The sequence below is a fragment of the Ursus americanus genome, chromosome 13, assembly GCF_024610735.1.
Source record: "Ursus americanus isolate L20-20 chromosome 13, mUrsAme1.1.p, whole genome shotgun sequence".
NCBI classification, from domain to species: Eukaryota; Metazoa; Chordata; class Mammalia; order Carnivora; family Ursidae; genus Ursus; species Ursus americanus.
The window spans coordinates 4466665-4480183 of NC_142139.1; the positions used below are offsets into that span (position 1 = coordinate 4466665).

The window sequence follows — 13519 nt, forward strand, 5'->3', positions numbered from 1 at the left end:
ACATTTTGGAACAGAGTAAAAAAAGTGACAGTAATAACTCAGTACATAGATGAACGTGAAGTTCTAATTAGGTGGTTTTATTTTTTTACTACAAAATGTATATTTTTAATTGAAAGCTTCTAGGTTTTTTTCGCACAATGCATATAGAATTATTTGGTCCTAAAATAATAGGAAGAAGGATAAACTTGTGCCATCTTAAAGATCTCAAGATTATATTTTCAGGGATCATTTCTATACTTCATTACTAGAGAAGTTTCTCTGAACGTGTAGAGTACCCATCTTAAATATCTCAAATCTTGTTTCCATTTACAGCAACCGCCTTTAGGTCTCATCCAATCACAGACTATACTATACTTCTTAAGTTTCACTTCTCAAGCTTCAGTTTTGTCATATGTAAAGTTCTGAGAGTAGTATTTCCCTAACAGAGGTGTCATGAAGATCAAATAAGAACCAGTGTAAATCATTTAACGTAGTATCTGTCAAGCAGTGGTTAATATTAGTTTCCCTCCTGAATCTATAAGGGAAGCTTAAAAACTTTTAATTTCTTACAAATCAAAACCACAATGAGATACCACCTCACACCAGTCAAAATGGCTAAAATTAACAAGTCAGGGAACGACAGATGTTGGTGAGGATGCGGAGAAAGGGGAACCCTCTTACACTGCTGGTGGACATGCAAGCTGGTGCAGCCACTCTGGAAAACAGTATAGAGGTTCCTCAAAAAGGTAAAAATAGAGCTACCCTATGACCCAGCAATTGCACTACTAGGTGTTTACCCCAAAGATACAGATGTAGTGAAAAGAAGGGGCACCTTCACCCCAATGTTTATAGGAACAATGTCCACAATAGCCAAACTATGGAAAGAGCCCAGATGTCCATTGACAGATGAATGGATAAAGGAGATGTGGTAAATATATACAATGGGATACTACTCGGCCATCAAACAAATGAAATCTTGTCATTTGCAATGACATGGATAGAACTAGAGGGTATTATGCTAAGTGAAATAAGTCAGTCAGAGAAAGACAATTATCATATAATCTCACGCATATGTGGAATTTAAGAAACAAAATAGGATAATGCTTGAAGAGAGGAAAAAAATAAAACAAGACAAAATCAGAGAGGGAGACAAACCATAAGAGACTCTTAATCATAGGAAACAAACTGAGGGTTGTTGTGGGGTGGGGGAAGAATAAGTAACTGGATGATGTGATGAGCACTGGGTATTATGTAAGACTGATTAATCACTGACCTCTATCTCTGAAATTAATAATACATTATATGTTAATTAATTGAATTTAAATTAAAAAGTACCTCTCAAATTAAAAAAAAACTTTTAATTTCTGTGTTTTTCCTTATTTTTTCAAGGCAACATAATTTTAATTGTTCCAAAGTTTTCCTTATTTATAAAGCTATGAACTTTAGAAACATTCTGCTTTATAATACCCAGAAAAACTTCCTATGTATAAATACTGATTCTGCTATAAACCCACTTCATTATTGCTGACATTTTGGAGATGGAATTTGAATAAAGAGAGAAATCAGGATGACTTCAAGATTTTCGGCCATAAAGATTTTAGCATTTATGAAGATAGGGACGGCTGTAGGAGAAGCAAAGTGGAGGGGAAGACACGGGTTATTTAAAATAGTATTTTGGTCACCTCAAGGTATCAGCTTTAGGCATCCTGTGGAGTTGTCCTCGATATTTTTCATACATCTGGTCTGGATATTTTAAACATTCTGATAATATATTAGTTTAGCAAATATTAATAATAATTGTTATTACCGTCCCCGCAACTACATCGGGAAGTAAAAGTTCAGCAACTAGGGCTCTCTCAGGCTCTTGAAAAAACCGCTAATAGAAAAGGTAGAACTTCCCAAAAGTTCCCATTCATCCTCCAGCTCTGGGAACCTAGAGCGCCCCGCGTCCAATCAGCTTCCAAATCCCCAGCGCCGGCGAGTGGGAGGGGCTCCGAAGGATACGGTCCCTTCTGCTGCTCCGGCTTGGCCACGTCTGACGCCCTGCAGGTCCTTGAAGGTACATAAATCACCCGCTTATTCATTCGCAATAATTGAGCTTCTTATTCAAATTTATGTTTAACAAAATTTAAAAATACATAGCTTAAAGTCCTGTTGTTTATCCGTTCTTCATAGTTTCTTCTTTTTCCCCGTTGGTAGACAACCTGCCGTCTAGAGTTGCGGACCTGCAATCCTCCTCCCGGCGCAGGCGCCGGCGAGCGGGAGGGGCGGACTTGTTTCCGGGTGGCGTGTGGGGCTTGAGGTCGAGAGAAGCCGCTGCCGCCACCAGCATGGAGACTTTGTACCGCGTCCCGTTCTTAGTGCTCGAATGCCCCAACCTGAAGCTGAAGAAGCCGCCCTGGGTGCACATGCCGTCGGCCATGACGGTGTACGCTCTGGTGGTGGTGTCTTACTTCCTCATCACCGGAGGTAACTCGGGCTGGCTCGGGCCCCAGAGGCCCTGAGACGCGGAGAGCCGGCCCGCCCCGGAGGCGCGTCTAATCCGCTGACTCTCAGCCCCGGGGGAAGCATCTCTGTGCTCTCGATCTTTTTGGAGGGTGGAGGGAATTTCTGGGGTCTCAAGTATTAACGGCCCAAAGGTTTATTTGCCCTCACGCCCTGTTCTGTATTCTGAGAGGCTACTCATTGTTCTCACTGTTCTCACGCCCATCGCCTTTCCGCACCTCTAGCCTCTTAGCCTAGGGATCCGAATCGAATATATTTTTCAAGCCCATATTGTTGCTCTATTGCCTGCCGTAAGTTTTTTGACAAAGATCCCGGAGGAGTCTAGTCTTGTCCGTTTTACTTCCATGGTTGGTCAAGAGGGTTTGGGACTTTTACCGTATCTTTGTCTACAGTCCCTGGAACGTTGGGAGAGACTTGGCAGTCCTTAGGTTTGTTAGGTCACGCCTAAGGGTCTGGTGTTGCTTTTTGCCCCGATCAACAATGAATGTCAATGGAATTTTCCGAATCCATGGTGTTGATAAATATTTGAGATTGGAGTTAGATTCGCAGAAGGTATTGTATTTCAAAAAGCAGAGGTTGAGAGTTTAAAGAATTAGGAAAATAGCAGTACTGTTGAACACTGCAGAATGTCTTATCCTGTTTGTTTGTTTTCAAATAAAAAGTTGCAAAAGGGGCGTTGTTTTGTATAGTGATGAGTTGGCAATCCGGCTACAGTCTTCCAGCCACCACCCTTTTCAAGCCACAGATTGAAGATTTACTCAAGACTGTTCTGCACTTTCAGATTTTGGGAAGTGGAGTACTTAATTTGGAAGTTAAAAAATTGAAGCTTACAGATTAGGGACAGCAAAAGTGGCTCTGTTTTTAAGGAAATAGCCATAGACATCTTTATTTTCATAGGTGTGAAAAGAATTGGTACTGAAGACGGAACAATCTGAAACTGAGGGCTTGGTACTGGAATGTGCCTTTGAATCTACCCCCACTCCCAATCCAGAATCGTGATGGTTAACTTGTACTGATTTAAGTAAAACACATTTTGAATATTTTTTATATTGGTAAGATACTATCCTAGCATAACATTAGGATTAATATTCCTCAGCACATTAATAGGTACTGTATTGAATAAGTGAAATTTAAAATGCATGTGATTAAAAAAGATAATAGTCTTCATCTGCTTTGATCTGCTAGTCTCTTTCTCCTAACCCTTACCCCCTTGGAGCCCAAGCCTTCGTTAGAAGCCTCACAGTTTTCCTTCTGTCCACTTATTCCCTGTTGATTGTTGTAATGGGGAGATTCTCCGCTCCAACCCCAGGGGCAGATTGCAAAGGAAACCTTTTAGTGGCCAAGGCCATGAGGTATCTCATACAAGGAATCGGTTTTGCCACTGGAAAGGAGTCTCTTCTAAAAACTGTGAGTGTACCTCTATAAATAAATAATATTTATTGCTGAGAAATAGTCAGCAAACAATGCATTGAGCCCCTGTTAAGTTCCAGGCACTAGGTACTGGGAACAACAGTCAACGAAACATAAGGATGCTGCCCTCCTGAAGCTTGTAAAATCATGGTTGAGACAGGTTAAATATCACAGAAATCTTTTTCCCTGCATTATTTTTTCCATTACTAATCACCAGAGATTCTTTGAAGAGAAAGAACAAGAAGTTATGAGAAAATAATGGGAGTTGGGAATATCATTTATATTGGAGTGTGGTTCTTAGGGAAATGACATGTTAGCCAAAATCTGAAGAATTGGGGGAAAGGAAATACTAGGCAGAGGGAAAAGAATGGACACATACGGAATCAAGAAACCAATTAGGTGGGTTTTGTAGTTGATTGAGACTAACTAGTTTGGTGGCAGTAGAGATGGAGGAAAGTATAACGAAAGATAGTTGGAAGTAGATTCAGTAGGTCTTGATGGATTGATTGGATGTATGGATTGGACAGAATGAAGTATGAAGGAATCTTTTTTTTTTTAAGATTTTATGTATTTATTTGACAGACCGCAAGAGAGGGAACACAAGTAGGGGGAGAGGGAGTGGGGGAAGCAGACTTCCCGCTGAGCAGGGAGCCCGATGCGATGTGGGGCTCAATCCCAGGACTCTGGGATCATGACCTGAGCCGAAGGCAGACGCTTAACGACTGAGCCACCCAGGCGCCCCAGTATGAAGGAATCTTAACTTTGAGCATCTGAGTAAATGGAAGGGTCGTTTTCTGAGATTGAAGAGATGAGGTTTTTTGGTGGGGAACGGTGAACCAGAGGTCCCTTCAGGATATGTAATAGCAAATAGTAAGTTTGCAGCTATGAGTCTAGAATTGAGAAGAGGTCTCTATTGAAACTGGTTAATTACAGATGTTTTTTGAAATCCTCTCATAAGCCAGATATTGAAGAACATAGAGAAAGTCCCTGTTCTTAGGAAGCTTACATCTAATTCTACTGGTGCTAACATTATTTGATAGGTATTGGCACACTGATAATCATTAATCATTAGCACATGGAATTAAAACCCTGGGAAGGGATGAGTTCAGTTCAGGAGAGAATTGTAGAAAAAGGGCAGTGGATCAAGGAGATCCCAACATTTAGTGGATTTACAGAAGAGGAGGCCCTGCTAGAAATGTAACAAGAAAACACAGGAGTGTCACAAAAGCCAATTTTCCTCCAAAGAAAATGTATTTAGTAAGCTGGATTGAGTGTCGCTGGGAAGCCTCCTAAGATAACTGAAAAATGTCCATTGAATTTGGCTACATGGAGATTATTGGCAACTTTAGCAAGAGTGAGATCAGTAGAGGCAGATGCCAGGTTGGAGTGAGTTGAAGAATGAAGGGTAAATGAGGAAGTTTACCTTTTTTTTTTTTTTTCCAGAAGAAAGTCTGACTTTGTTTCAAAAAGGAAGCATAGAAATAGGATGTTAACTAGGAGGATTTGGAGTCAAGAGAAAGTTGATGTAGGGAAGGAGAGGTTGAAAATACAGGAAGGAGGAGAGATAGCCAAAGGATCCAAGTGTCTGAGAAGGGGGAGGGGCTGGAGTCCTGATAATTGCAGAAAGAATCCCACATTAATAGGAGTAGGGACTCTTTCTGTCTTTAGCTGGAAGGAGGGAAGGAGGTAAGGATGGGTGCAGATGCTAGTTTATAGATGTGGTGATGGTGGAGAGATTAGGGAATTCCTATGTGATTGCTTTGTTAGTCCAGGGTGAGGGAGACACAGTCTTACTATGCTTAAGAAAAGGTGGAAGTGAGCATGTTAGAGAATATAGGAAAGATGAAGAGTAGTTGTTGGCAGTGGGAGGTTGGGAAAACTATGAGTGTTGATGGACATTAGTAGTAGTGATCACAGTGACATTATGACCTCAGTGATGGACATTAACATTAGTGATCACGGATCTCTAGTATTGCTTGTCTGCCTGTTGGTATGATTTAAAAATGTCTCCTTATTTTATATTTAAGCAAGAAAATTTCTCTAGTTACCTCTCAATTGATAGAAGCATATCCAAGCATATGTGGAACATTTTCTTGAACTAAAATATAGCCTTTAATATTAAATCTCCTTTATTGTGGAGTAATTCTTGAGTATTAGAAACAGTTACTGAATGAATTTCTTATATCAAATACCTGTTTTAAAGATAATATTCTAAAATATTGGGTTGAATTTTTGAATGGTTTACAGTTTAGGAGATTAGCTGGGCTTCACTTGATTGTCATGTCATAGCAGTCCTGTTGAAATATAAATGAACCTTTAGAGACATGAAAACTCTAATCCTTTTTGAAAATTAGGAATCCACTCTATTCTATTGTCTTTCTATAGGAATAATTTATGATGTTATTGTTGAACCTCCAAGTGTTGGTTCTATGACCGATGAACATGGGCATCAGAGACCAGTAGCTTTCTTGGCCTACAGGTAACACCTACCTTTTTGAATGTTTGGTGTAAAGGAAGGTTGCTGGGGTATGGGTGTTTTTAAGAAATATAGTGAAACCTGTGGGTCCATCTGCGTTTAGATGATAGCTAAAATGCTAAATTCAGAGATGGCAAGAAGCGGGCAAGAAATAGATGTTACTTATTTATTAGGAAATAAAGTATTTCATAGTGATTGACATGATTGCTTATTTAAAGGAAGGTATTGGTTTAAAATACATTTGGCTATTCCGGGGATCAGCAAACTGCAGGTACCTATTTTGTAAGTCAGGTTTTATTGGAACTAGGCGTGCCCGTTTGTTCATATACTGTCTGAGTATGTAAGCTACAGTGGTATATGTGACACAAACCATGTGGCCTGCAGGCCCAAGACATGTACTGTCTGGCCATTTCAGAAAAAAAATCTGTGGGCCCCTGGATTATACTGCCAAATAAAAGAAATAATTTTGGAGACTTGGGCATTCCATTTCCAGAACGGAACACCATTGCAGTGTGGTTTGGTTCATCTGAGCAGTGCTTATTGTATTGCTTTCTAACACCCACTTGGTGACTGTCTATCAAATATATCTGTATATTTGCATTTACACTTACTTTAATGGTATTCCCTGCATAGAATATTACTGAAAAGATTATTGTGATTCTCTGGAAGTAGGGGAAATCTAGATGACAGGAGGTCTTGATGGTAGGGAAACCTTCATAGTGTCGTCACTGGCACTGTTTGAATTTTGAGCCTAGTGCATGTATTGTGTTTTCAGTTAAAGGAATTAGCTAACAAAAAATATATCTCCATTACATATACCTATGTATAAATTATCCCTTTAACAGAGGAATTTGCTTTTGGGGGATCCATGAACTCAGAATTTTAAAAGCTCTGTATTCCAAGAAAAATCAGATATATGTGTATATAAAAATTTGCATATAATTCTAAGTGTTTATAGATTGCTGGGAATCCTTGTGGGGTTCATGGAGCCCTTAAAAATGCTTGCTTTTAAAATTTTCCCTTTGAAACAAGACATCTATTTATTTGTCGATTTTTAAAAAGATTTGTATATTTTAGAGAGAGAGGGAGCATACACACATGAGAATGGGGAGAGGGCAGGGGGAGAGAATCTTCAAGCAGATTTCCTGCTGAGTGTGGAGCCCCACACGGGGCTCGATTCCATGACCCGTGAGATCATGACGTGCGCCGAAACCAAGACACTTAACAGATGCTTAACCATCTGAGCCACCCAAGTGCCCCAAGGGGTTTATTAATGCTCATAAAACTTCTAGAAACATTTCTAACCAATTCAGAATTTGAAATTGATAATAGAAATTTAAATGCCATCATTTAAAAAAGCTAAACAAAAGTTCTGGGTAAAGAGTTCATATACATACACTAATTGGCTTTTTAAGCTAATAAAATCTTAGCACTGATTTTACATAGACAGTTGTGTTAGTTGAGGTTTTCAAACTTATGAATAAAAGAGCAGTGAAGGCACAGATTTTCATTGTTGTATCCCCAGAACCTAGAATACTGCTCGATACATAATAGGCTCTCAATAAATTTTGTTGACAAGAATACACAGAAATGTGGTAAAATAGTTTTAAGGTTAAGAATAAAAATTAGCACAAAAATATTTTAGCAGAAATAAGAATTTCAATCTAAAGACAAGTATTTTATTTTTCCGGGAATTTTCACTTACTGTTTTGCTGTGGTCTTTTTCAGAGTAAATGGACAATATATTATGGAAGGACTCGCATCCAGCTTCCTGTTTACAATGGGAGGTTTAGGTTTCATAATCTTGGACCGATCGAATGCACCAAACATTCCAAAACTCAATAGATTTCTTCTTCTATTCATTGGATTCGTCTGTGTCCTATTGAGTTTTTTCATGGCTAGAGTATTCATGAGAATGAAACTGCCGTAAGTTACTAAGTACTTTGTATAATCAGCAATTTCACTTCTGTTGCAAGTTGGTAAAATAATTACTTGGATCACATGAAATCATGGGAGATTTAATTTAACCTTCATTTAAACAGATGACAGTTCTGAGAACCAAAGAGATTTGTGACTTGCTTGAGGTTTTAACTATGGTTAGTAGTAAAATTGAGATCGGTAGGTCTTTCTGAGTATTATCTCCGTGCTGTTATTTTTCTGTAACATCACTGACCACTGACTGGAGATACTGTTTCTTTAAATTGCTTTTCGGATTATCTATAAAATATGGGATTCCAGTAGTAGTAGTGATAGTAGGGAATATTTTCAAGGCATTAGTCATTGCTGCTCTTTGAATACGGATATGAGGAAAACCCATTAAGCCTTGGACAGGGAGTTATTGCCTCTCCAAAAAGTTGGGAAAAGGATTTCGTGTGTGTGTGTGTGTGTGTGTGTGTGTGTGTGTGTGTTTGTTGCAGCTAAATCTAGGATTTAAATTTTTAAGAGGAAGGAATTTATGTTTGCAGGCCTGATATATATGTATGTATATATATATGAACATTTTGTTTCAGAAAACATAAAATATCTTTAGAACAAAAACAAATTAGTTTTAGTTTTACAGCAACTTTTATAATTCCATTTGAGATCGTTAATTTGAAATGTGGACAAGTCTGATCACATTTCCCTATATTCTGGTTTCACCTATGGATGTATTAGTAACTGCAGGAACTTTGGGCAAACACATACCATACAAAGATTGGCTCTTAGTAAATTCATTTTTTAGGGAATATGTTAAACATCAAGTGTCACCGGTACTGATTTCTTAGAACCGATATCCCTTATTTTATTATAAGAGACATTGAAAGGGAATACAGGAATGTGTGTGAGCTTCACAGGTTCACTTGTTCTGTGGCTTCACCTGTCCAGTGTCTGTAACACATCTGGAGTGGAGTGGGCAGACCTCCCCTAGCAAGTCAGAAGTACTTAATCCTGCAGTCATGTTCGAATCTTGGCAGGGTGGGAAAAGAGAGCAGTGTTCTTTGTCAGCTGAGTATCTGTGTGGCCATATAGTTCCCTCAGACTCCTCTGCCAGTGGCTCTTATTTTTGTCTCAGGAAAAGTTTTGGGGTGCCTGGGTGGGTCAGTCGCTTAAACTTCTGCCTTTGGCTCAGGTCATGATCCCAGGTTCCTGGGATCAAGCCCTGCATGGAGGGGGGGGGGGGGTCCCTGCTCAGTGGGGAGTCTGCTTCTCTCTCTGCCCCTCCCCCAACTCATGCTTGCCAACTCTCTCTCAAATAAATAAAATCTTTAAAAAAATAGTTTTGGCCATTGGCTACACTGTATGAAGAATCGCGTACTTCAGCGTCCTCTTTTTTTCCTGTCGCTGTTTGAGAAGGTATATTGGTATGGAAGAGGCTGAAGTTTTCCACAGCAAAACAAGAAAAGAGGAGGCTCCCAGAGAGATCAAGAGGCTACTACGAATTAACCAAAACAGATGGAACTTTGGAGGCACCTAGCAGAACAGAAGTGGGCTGGTTTTGCCCATAGAATGAGATTTATTTTTATTCTACTTAAGCTGCTCATTCTTTCTTATGGTTTTAGGTCCTCTCCTTGGGATGTGAGTGCTTTCTTTTTAGCTCAGACGTTTGATTGTAGGATAATAGACCTATCTACTGCTTTAAAAAAAAAGAGCTTTGGGAAGTACTTATTTCTCTGGATTGACTCCATCTTACGGTTTCAGTTATTTATATAAATATTTGTCTTCTTGTCCTCATTTGTAGGCCAGCATCCAAGATTGCTGACTAAGTGAACAATAGGAAATAGGGTATTCTCCCTTTATATATAATCTCCCAGTGTAAATTAGATTTAATCTAAGCTGAACAATGATCTAAACAGATAATTACTTCTTCGTGTGAATTGTCATGCAGCTAAATCTAGGATTTAAATTTTTAAGAGGAAAGAATATGGTTCCTTCTTTGATATGATTTCTCATCTGCAGTTCCTAAAGCCTGGTTCCCTGGGTGCGGAGTGGGAAGAAACAACCGACAGTTTTTTTAGAAGAGAAAGAGAAGCAACAGTATTGCATTTTCTGGAATGTTTGCAGGCCCCAGACAAGACGATGAGCCATGTTTGTGGGCCTACGTGTTGCACACAATAGGGCTGTGGTTAGTACCACCAGCAAGGAGGGGATATGTCTGTCTTTTTGCACACAAATGATCTTTGATGTTCCAACATATATAAACAGTTTGATGCATAATGAGTGGAACAGCAGCAACAAAAAGACATTAAAAACACTGGTAACCAAGGCTCTTTGCAGATCAAATAAGTTGCTAGCGTCTGAGATAAAGGTGGCTGTGCTATATAGGATTGATCGTGATAACTTCCAGGGTTGAAGTCTTCCACAGAGAGTTTGATATCTTTAGTAAGAGGAACCTTTACAAAGGAAAAAACAATAGCAACGAATTGGTACTATTAGTTTTATATTTTGGGTTTATACTTTTTTAGAGACCTGATGTCTCCCCTACAGATGTAGTTTGACAAATCAACATGTGGCTTTATTTGATGCGTTGTCCTTTGTAGAAACATGGACACTAATAAAATGAGTGACTGTTGATTGACTGTTTGCATATGTGACAGTGCGCTTAAAGTGAAAAGTCAAATTTTAGTGCCTGATATTTTTATGGTACTAGTACAAAGTTACAGAAAAGCAGTTTTCATTTTGAAAGTAAAATTTTTCTCATATAATTCATAAGATAATGTGGGTGGGACGGTGTGTGTGTGTTAGGTACCTTTTAAATGTGCATAGTTTTAAAGAAATGAAATAATGGTTGGATACCGGGTAGGAGACTTTGGTACGATTTTGTACTCGTTTCTTCTGAAAAATAATGGTCATTAGATTCTCTTTAGTCTTCACTATTAGGGCAGTTTTGACCTAAAAGAATCATAAAAATTAAAAAAGTAAAAGATGGTGTGCTGTGCCATGCTGTGATGTCCTAAAATGAGGCAAAGTGGACGGGAGTGGAGGGATGGGTTTTCACTTTCAGGCAAGTCTATTATAAAGCTGTATAAAATAGTCTTTTGAATAGGTATTATGCAATTGAGAACAAAAGGCCTGTTTTATTTTCTATTTATTTGTAAAGATTGATTTGAGAGAGAGCTCTAGAGAGCGCGAGGGGAGGGGCAGAGGGAGAGGAAAGAGATTCTGAAGCAGACCCTTGCTGAGCATGAGCCCGACTAGACTCCTGGTGATCCCACGACCCTGAGATCATGACCTGAGATCATGACCGGAGCTGAAACCAATAGCTGGACGCTTAACCAGACTGAGCCACCCAGCCACCCCCAAAAGGCCTGTTTTAGTCAGAGTGGCAAAAATTGCCTTTTTAGCAGTTTGAACTAATGCTTATTAAACCTGATGGGAAAAGCTGGGGAGCTCTTGCGTAAGTGCTAAGATCATAGGATCAGTTCAGAGAAGAAGTTCTGAAGGTAAGGGGGGATGAAAAATAAAAGTAAGAAAATAATAATACTTTACTCAGTGTCATTTAGGAACTAGGAGAATGCATATACATGATTTTTCCTTGTAATTGAAATTTAATTCTTCATGTACTAAAAAACTTTTATCTTACTCCTTTTTGACAGGCCACTTTCTAAAGTGTTTTATTGCCTCTGTAACATTCACATTTGTATTTAGCACATACTTATTATTTGGTAACTATTACTTGCTGGACTCTGAACATGAAGCGTAATTTTGCCTTCTTGACTCAGGGTCCTTTTATTTTATACTCAATTAGAAACAGCAGCACTTTCCAGTTTTTTAGTTGATTTCCTTAGTGTGACCTGCCGTTTCTCCTTGTTATCATCGTATACCTCTTGTCATTTTCCTTTCCCTCCTCTTCTTCATTTTGTTGTTAATTCTGTGATTTGAGGAAATAGATAACCTAGCTGCCATGCTTGCATTTTAAATCAGTCCTGGTTGAAGGAGAGCTTCATGGCCTGGCTTTTTAACTGCCCTGCAGGTGTGTTGAGTGTCTTTTTATTTGCCTGCAAGTTTGGAACGTATTGGTTTGTAACTTTATCCTTTGAGGGAAAGGGTAATGGAAATGAAGCCCAGTAATGTATTCATTTATTGTGGAGGCAAGATTCGAAATAAAAACCATAAGGAGGAATCACACAGTTACATTTTCAGATTGTCATTTGATTCATTATAAAATTTGGGCACTTTGAAATGTTGCTTGCTTTTCACTTTTTGTGTTTATGAATTTTATTCCTGCAGGGGCTATCTGATGGGTTAAAAATGCCTTTTGAGAAGAAATCAGCAGATACTGGATTTGCTCCTGTTAATGAGGTTTTAAAGGCTGTACCAATCCTCTGATGAGAAATATGGAAAAAGAGTGAAGCAGCAGAAAAGAAGCATCTAGTGAAAAATAGGAAGCATATTAAAGCTTGAACTAGAATGTGTGCTTGGTATCCGAGACAAGCTTATCACAGTATTTTTTCCTGCTGGCCTATAGTGACGTACCAACGATGTTAAGTGGCATTTTCGTCTTAGTTTTTCATTTCTTAAAGAAAATCTACTCCATTTCTACAACTATAATATTGAATAAAGTGATTATTTTTTACAGTCCCCTTAACATTTTTTGGAGTTGACATTTCTGACTTTCAAAAATTAATGTAAAATCAGGAAGCAAGATCCCATAAGCTGAGAACTCTGGACAGATGATCAGCTTTACCTATGGTGCTTTGCCTTTAAACAGAGTGTGTGACAGTACATTATTCAGATGTGTATGCAAGACTGTTTCGTGCACAATAAGATGTGTGAAAGGAGCAGAAATAAATAATTTTTCTAATTAATACCTTTCATATTTGTGTTTTATGAGACTGACATGCCGCCCGCAGCACCAAGAAGGCCACTTGTGTATATGATTTAATTAACTGGTGGTATTAACTTTTTGGGTCATAATTATTCATTCTTATGACTCTCCTAAGCTACTGTTAGTAGGTCTAAGGTCTCAAAATGTAGTTGACAGGTTGTCCTTGGGGTCGCCATCTTGTATCCCTATAAATATTCAAGCACGGGCTGCATATATATGTGAGAGTTGTTGTGAATGCGGTTGCGTGAGATGAAAACTCCCTTCAGGCATTCATTTTCAGTAATTAACACAATTTTGAGCACATCTAAAAACACCTCTACACCGTCTGGTGTTGCCTTAATTTC

At 38.8% G+C, this 13519-nt stretch overlaps 1 protein-coding gene and 1 pseudogene across 1 annotated transcript; both read left to right on the top strand.

Annotated features, from left to right (window-relative positions):
• Positions 1–206: 206 nt before the first annotated feature.
• Positions 207–284, top strand: LOC148109045 (small nucleolar RNA U3; annotated as a pseudogene).
• Positions 285–2243: 1959 nt separating this feature from the next.
• OSTC (oligosaccharyltransferase complex non-catalytic subunit) lies at positions 2244–13155 on the top strand. The gene is made up of 4 exons (XM_045799192.2): positions 2244–2448; positions 6280–6373; positions 8099–8296; positions 12578–13155. Exons 1-4 carry the CDS (start codon positions 2310–2312, stop codon positions 12594–12596), a joined length of 450 nt encoding a protein of 149 aa, XP_045655148.1. The 5' UTR covers positions 2244–2309; the 3' UTR covers positions 12597–13155.
• The last annotated feature ends 364 nt before the right edge of the window (positions 13156–13519 follow it).

Coding starts and splice junctions, on each gene's coding strand:
- OSTC (XM_045799192.2), top strand. CDS start 2,310: ATGGAGACTTTGTACCGCGTCCCGTTCTTAGTGCTCGAATGCCCCAAC. Junction 2,449..6,279: donor TTACTTCCTCATCACCGGAG/GTAACTCGGGCT, acceptor GTCTTTCTATAG/GAATAATTTATGATGTTATT. Junction 6,374..8,098: donor GTAGCTTTCTTGGCCTACAG/GTAACACCTACC, acceptor GGTCTTTTTCAG/AGTAAATGGACAATATATTA.